The 7,710-nt window shown below is 29.2% G+C and overlaps 1 protein-coding gene across 1 annotated transcript in view; it reads left to right on the plus strand.

Annotated features, from left to right (window-relative positions):
- Nucleotides 1-1,326: 1,326 nt before the first annotated feature.
- LOC107454074 (CRISP/Allergen/PR-1) overlaps nt 1,327-7,710 on the plus strand; it is a 63,089-nt gene continuing 56,705 nt past the window's right edge. The window contains exons 1-2 of the mRNA XM_016071126.2: nt 1,327-1,602; nt 6,393-6,489. Of these exons, the coding sequence (XP_015926612.1) occupies nt 1,336-1,602; nt 6,393-6,489 (364 nt within the window). The 5' untranslated portion in view covers nt 1,327-1,335. The remainder of the gene's footprint in view (nt 1,603-6,392; nt 6,490-7,710) is intronic.

Raw genomic sequence — 7,710 nt, forward strand, 5'->3', positions numbered from 1 at the left:
CACCGTAGCATGGATCTAAAACTATTTGGGCAAGAGTGTTGCCAATTTACAATGCTTTGAAAGAACGCGTTGATTTTTTATATGTTTTAGTATTAAAGTGAAAACTCTTGATATTCATATTTCTGTGAGCCTTTCAATTCTGCTCAACTTATGGCTCACGTCAGTTTATTTTTACTTTTCGCGAGGCAATGTCTAAATGAAAATAAGCAGTGGTCGGAAATAGCGCGTCACAAATAGAGATACAACTGCTACTTTTTTAAGTAGTCGGTAGTCTAGTGCACTACTTTTTAAAAGAAGTAGGGAAGTGAGTAGTGCAATACAAAAACGATAAAGAATAGTTGGTATCGATTCCTGGCAACTACGTAAAGATACAAGTTTCAAGCACAACCAATTTTTCGAGTAAGATTGGTACACTAATCTTCGCAATCCCAGTTAATGGTCGAGCGTTAATAAAAATAATACGTTTTATCGAAGCAACTTTTTTTCTTCAATCTAGTCATTATATATAATGACTAATATTTATAACAGTTACGAATAATAGCTAATTTGTTACTTTGGCAATACCTTCTAATGCGAATGTAGTACACACATAGAACTCTAAAAAAATACTTTATGTTATTTCAATGGAAGGAAACATGATTTTCTCTGTACTTTTTTTCTTAGAGGAAATAAATGTGCAATAAACAATTAACATAATCTCAAATATTTCTTAGACAGATTTTTAGATTTCTCTAAATTAAATATTCGTTGTCGTGAAAGAAAATTAAGGAAAGGTTAAAAGAACAAATTTTAAAAAAATGGTTTGTGTAACAAACTGAATCATGTAAGCATGAATGAATATTTCTTTATAATTTCTCATGTTTAATAGGCAATTTTTTATTCAAAACTATTTTAACTGGGGGTGTAAATTAAATTCCCCAACAAAGTTTGTCTCCTAAAAGTTGGGAAGTAGTTACTGCAAGTACATTTCGAAAGTAGCTTGCAGTCATTACTTTGCAAAAAAAAAAAAATAATTGTAATTGACTAGATTTGTAATAAAGTAGTTGCAGCTATCTAAAAAAATATAGTTTTTCCAACCACTGAGAAAATAATTAAGTCATTCAATTATAAAATAAGCTAGATAATATAGAGAGCAAAAAGAATGAATTTAAATTGCAATTTGAATAAGACTTTCATTTTCTTATTATCTTAATTAGATCACTAAAAAACTTATTTTTTTAACTTGCCCTAAAATTGATGCCCTAAAATCAGATTTTTTTATTATTTAATACTTACTCTAAAAAATTATTTGTTACGTTCAAAACAATGATTTAAATTTTAGAAGCAAAGAAAAGAATGATTACAGTAATTATCACATTTATTCTACAACAAACTTTCATTATGAGTCAAGAGTGTCCTGACATCTACAGGAGATATACAAAAGATCACACAGGCTGCTTACAACGTAAGAGCAGTTGCGAATTTCTCAAGATAGGAATGGATGATCCAGAGACTGAAAAAGAGATCATACTAAGATATCACAACGAGATAAGAAGCAAGATAGCCACTGGTCAAGAAAAAGGTGCGGGAGGTATGCCACCAGCTGCAAATATGCTTGAATTAGTAAGTCAAAATAATGTGGAATATTTGATATTTTTTAAATATCTGATAAATTTTGTCATGTTTTTAAAATATGATTTTATGTGCCCTCACTACAGCTCATAAACGAAGTAAGCCTATAGAGGGGACAATTGTCGCCTCTATACATTCCTTCATGAGTTAAAATTCACCCTTACAAGCTCATAAAGTAATAGAGGAGGTCAATTGTCTTCTCTATGGATTCGTTCCTGAAAAGACATGCTTGAACAAAAAAGGAATATAAGAAACTCGAAACTAAGGAACATAATGATTTTTATTTTTTAATTTTGAATAACTTTGGTACTCAAGTAAACTATGCAAGGATTTCAAAGTAACAGTTTTGACGCCTTGTCAAATTTTTAAAACGAAATAATAGAGTCTCTGTTTTTCCTAGATTTGCGAGGTGTGCTAAAAATCATATTTTAGAATTACAACGAAATTGTGGTAATTATTATCAGGCTGAAGTTTTTCATGAAGCAATTTAAGAAAATACAAATTACGACAGACTCAAAAATACCATTTTTTGTATTATTATTTGCTTAGACAATATACACAATGAAAGCACGCACCCATATTCAATAACTTTGATTCAAATAATCGGAATTTTTTCAACTACTTAATAATTATTAAAACTTTTGAATAAACAAACAGCTTTTTAACTTAAAGCTCTGCTGTAAGTCAGCCCAATTAGTCTCATCCAAAGTAATATGCCCTCCTTTTTATGTCATCTACTCTAATAATAAACTCTTTTTAATATCTATTACTCAATCGATTTATTTTATATAATTAGTTGAATATCCGTAGTTATAATCCGCAAAGCAATATATGCCTGGTAAAATATCCTTAAAACAAAAAGTAAATAAATGATAAATTGTTTTTGATCAACACTACGGAATCATGCTCACAACCGAAAAACGTATCCTGCCTTAAAAAAACTCTTTTCTTTGTTATTGGTTGATCTTTTTTTAAGCGATCAAGCAAAAGCATTTTTGAAACTCAGCAGATTTATTAATCAGTATACTTCAAAATTGACACTATTACCATACTTGTCATCTTAAAAAATATTTTTTTAGTAATGAGTAGTATACTTTAGATATTAAGAATTTCTCAAAATAAAAGTTACTTTGACAATATTTAAAGGGGCGTAGCAAATAAATATTATAAACACATATGTTAACAAATATTGATTTATCGTGGTGGGTAAAATAATTTGAGCATTTAAAATTAAGTTTCATAAGTTAAAATATAAATATTGCTCCTATCAAGGAAATATTTTCTAAACGAAAGTGCAAGTTCATAGCCAACGCATGATAGTGAAAATTTATCACGACCTTTTCAAATGGATTTGTACTTTAATTTATTATTTCAATTTCTGTTGATTTTGCATTATTTCGGTTTATAGAAGTACGTTTGAAAAGAGTAACTATAAACAAAATAAAAACGTGGTTTCAGTTTTTTTTCCAACTACTCATTCGGTAACGTTACTCACCCAACGTAAGAAATCAAAAATAAAGGTTTTAAAAATGCATAAACTCATTTTGTATGAAAGAAGCTTAATGCTAGAAAACAACACTAATGTTTTCTTTTAAATCAACAATAATATAAGGAAGGTATGTGTGTGTCTGTCTCCCCTAGAACTCTAGAACAGTTTGTGTAAAGGTCTCGAAACTTCGACCGTGAGTGCAAGGGAAAACTTTAGCAAACCATTCTATAATGATCTAAGTTATGGAATAAAGTGTAAAAATGAGTGGCAACAGAAATCGTATAACTTTCGATGTACACTGAGTATAGTTGATCTTAATTTTGATGAGATGCATTTCAAAAAACGTGTTTCTCTGAAGAGCAGCGGGAAGGGCAGCAAATAATAAAGAAAAAAATTTTAAAATTATTTTAGCTTAGTCTTGACAGGATACGCTTGTGCCTGTTGCATAGTGTGTTTTGATAATAACTTGTTTTTTGTTTTATCTCATTCATATCATAATTGATGAAACTGGAATTCGTGTTCAACAGTGCTAAAACTATGCGAAAATTTCTCTCTTTCTATTTTTGATCGCATAATATTTTAATGATTTTCAGGACTACTGTCCAAGTTTTTACTATTTATAGGGTTATGACAGCAACACTAATCTTCTTCAACTGTAACATATTTTTGGATTTTATCATTTAAAAAATACGCTCACACAACAAGATATTTGTTAAATAACTTTGAGACTTATCACTCAAATAATATGTTTAATCGAGCATCTATTATTTAAAATTCTTCTTAATCTTTTTAAAAATATCTACACTTTTCTTTTAACAAACATTTAGTTTGAAATGGAAAACCTTTTAACCCTCAGATGAAGACGATAATTTGGATGCACCAGAACAAAATTTTAAAGTCGTTATTTCGTGCTTGAATTAAACGGGTGGTAAGAATTTTACCATTTTTTTTAAAAAAAATTATTTATTTATCAACAGATGAAGGGTGTTACTATATTATTCTTCACAAATTTTTTTAAATCATATATATTAAAAAACGTTTTTGATTAGAGAATGACATTTATAGGGGAGAACGGGACTAGTGAGGAAATGTTTTATAAATTAGCGAAAAACCATATTTAATGCAAACTCAAAAAAATATTATGTTAAAAGAAATCATACTGGTTTTATAACTGAAATTACAAAGTTATTTATACTTTTTCGATAATAATTTTTATGAAAAAGATTGCCCCACACTGCACGGGGAACCACCTCGATTAAAAACTCAGAAAGGTAAATCTGAATTCAAAAGGAAATTTCAAAATGAACAAAAAACTTGTCAATGAGTAATACGATGCAGTCTTGGTTCTGGCGATGAAGCAGCTCAAACGCATATACAAAGAAATTATTACTTGTATAAATACTTATTTTTCTCTTGAGATTTGAGAAACCTCTCGTTTTGTGGAAGAGAAAAAACAATCCATAATTACATGAAACTTGTTCATCCTTTTTTTTTCCTTAATTGATCGCCATAATCTCAGAATCTATAAACAGCTGCCACTCTACTAAGATAGTGCTCAACATTTTTTTTTTAAGAAAAAAAACCTAACTAGTTTTAAAATTGTTAACTCTAATTGAGTTGGCGTAATCAGTAAATTTCAACTTTAATTTTTCACCATTTGAGGAATTATATTGAAATTCTAATCCACTTCGTCAGTCAGAGTTGGATTCTTTTGAAGAAAGAAAAACTTTTTTTCTTGTTTACTCTCAATGCAATGAGTTAATTGTTTTCCAATTCTTACCAAACACATCAAACTTTCACTGGGGTTTTCGCTACGTTTTTTTTCTTCCTCGAGATGAATTGATTTTAATAATCTATTTTTAACTGAATGGTCTGAATGAACAATACACGGAGGATATGACTCAGCGATATTTCCATCACTGGAGCAATGTAAACTGTACTTCCAAAACAGGAGACGGTACCGTTCACTGATGGTTTGCTTTAGTTTAGGTATGACAAGAAATACCTATCAAAAACTTTGTTTTCTGCTTTAATTTATCTATATTAAGTCATATTCTTTCAACAAACTCTATAAAATATCTCCATAAAAGTTTCTGTACAAAACATTAATATAAGGGTTTAACCCTAATTTTTATTTATTTTGAGATTGATGTTTTACAATTTGTGAAGATATATCATTCAACAAAATCATTCTAAACTAGAAAATATGTGACATAAAATTTATAACATTTGCAATCAGTTTATATTTGTTTCATTGGAAATTAAATAGAGGCAGTCCCTACTGGCCCCACCACCATGTATTTACGCTAATTTTAAGATGCCTAATGATGAATTATTGAATCTGCCTAGATCAAAATTCAATATCAGAATAGGTAAAAAACAGTTTAATTGACATCATTTTTTTTTTGTTGAAAATCTGAAGAAAAAAAAAGTTAATAAAAGAGTTAACAGAATATTTCAAAGTTACTTTTGCAATTTAAAAACTTTCTCTTGAAAAGATTTATTTAAGCCTGATTAAACAACTGCACATGGAAATTGCAAATTGCGCATATAAAGAATAATTCTATATAACTTTTGATGTGTGAACTTTTTTGTAATGATCTGATAATCTTAGAACTCACTTGTAATGGTTAGAGGGTGACCTCAAATATGCTAATTAATTAGAGCAGCCGATATTTTAAGTTACGAAATAAGGCCCAAAAGCGTCATTTCTTTGAATAAACAGGCCTTTTTTCGACTGATTCGGATTTCTTACCTCCAATACGTAGGGGGTAAGCCGCAATCAGGGAATTAAAATCGCAATAGTTTTGTAAGGAGCGCGATCCAAAGTTTGGACCCCTTAATGTTAATTTTATTTTTTGCGCATTTCGCCATATCTCAAGAACTTTTTAAGCGAACTGAAACATTTCTGCACAAAATTATAAAATTCGTTTATCTAGAGATCATTCCATGCAAAAAATATTTTTTAGTAAATATATATTTTTTATTATTCTATTTAATAATAGACGAACTAAATTTAAATTGTAAGGTATACAGTTTTTTTAAATCATTTTAAAGAATGTAATTTTATATGACAAAATACATGGCATTTGTGCAAAATTGGTCGAATATTTCCTGAGAAATCGATTTTCAAAAATATGACTATTTTAAAACTAGATTTCTCAGGAACTATTCGACTAATTTTGCTCAAATTTTCTGTGGTTCAGTTACTTTCAAATGAGTTCAGTGTAGACATTTTAATATTTCAACGGCCAACAAATAATTTTAATAATTTTAATTTACTTACTTTCAGACGTGGGATGATGAGCTGGCACATTTAGCTCAAAAATGGGCAGAAAATTGCCGCATACCCTGTTGCGAGCACGATTGTTGGCCATGCCGAGCAACAAGTAAATATTTTCTCTTATTAATATTCTATCACCACGAGATATAGCTCGTTGGTATAAGAGAGGTTAATAAATTGGAAACAGCGAAAATACATTTCCCTTGGTGACGCCTGTTAAGAGGATAGCAGCAGTTGTGTTTTTTTTTAAATGAAGTAAAAGCTAAAGTGAACTATTATTAACTATACCACCGTTCTTTAAATTTTTTCCTGAAAAGTAACAGTTCTGTATATTTGATATAGGTGTTGATAAAGGATATTTTCATTTCCCGAAAAAAACAAGATGGAACTGCAGTAATTTTTTACTCTTTCCCTGATAAGTAACTACCCACAATCCAAAGCATCAAAATGCGGAGACAAAAAAAAATAAATAATTAAAAAGAAGGTTACAAGTCAATTTCGTATTCCTCTGCGACGAAACCTTCTCTTCTCTAAATCACTAAAATTATTATTTATGTAACAAATGTTTATTTCCGAAGTGCTTTCTTTCAAAGTAGTCTCAAGAATTGTATTCATGTAAAAGTACTTCTGCAAAGAAAAGTTTTAATTTTTTAATTTTAAAATTGATAAAAGAAAATCATTGTTCAAGAGACCTTCACGGAAGCAGCTTTTTCACAGGAGAGTCCTTTGCCCATAATTTGCCTGCATTTGTATATATTGAAGAATATTCTTACTAGCATGTAAAACTTCAGAGTTTACTTTTATGTCCTTTGAGCTCACTTTTTTGTTTACCGTACAAATATTTTTTTAAGTGTTTTAAGTGGAAAAAATTGAAAAAGACACTAAAAAAATTTGCTCAACCACTAGCCTCCCCAAATAGGAGTTCTAATCATGAGAATTTTTTTTGGAGAGAAATTAGCTTTGTGTGTGGTTAATAATGGAATTAGTTATTTTATTCTATTTTTACAATTTAGTTGCTAATATGTTGGTTTTTTTCAATCTGGGCAATATTAATTTATATGGGTCAAGGTTTAACTGTGCCATTCCATTTCAGGTAGTTGTGAAAAAATCCCCAAACTATTATTGACGATAATGATGATTAATTAACTGTGGTATTAGGTTGTGTGGCAATAACTACCTAATTTACCAATATAGATTTTGTGGTAATAAATGTTTCTACTGCCCCCGATGTTACAAAAAAGTCCCGCATTAAAAATAAAAAATTAATGAAAAATTAAAAAATATATTTTAAAATAATTTCGACACTTACTTTTATATATATATATAT

Source organism: Parasteatoda tepidariorum, chromosome 2 (genome assembly GCF_043381705.1).
Source record: "Parasteatoda tepidariorum isolate YZ-2023 chromosome 2, CAS_Ptep_4.0, whole genome shotgun sequence".
Taxonomy (NCBI): domain Eukaryota; kingdom Metazoa; phylum Arthropoda; class Arachnida; order Araneae; family Theridiidae; genus Parasteatoda; species Parasteatoda tepidariorum.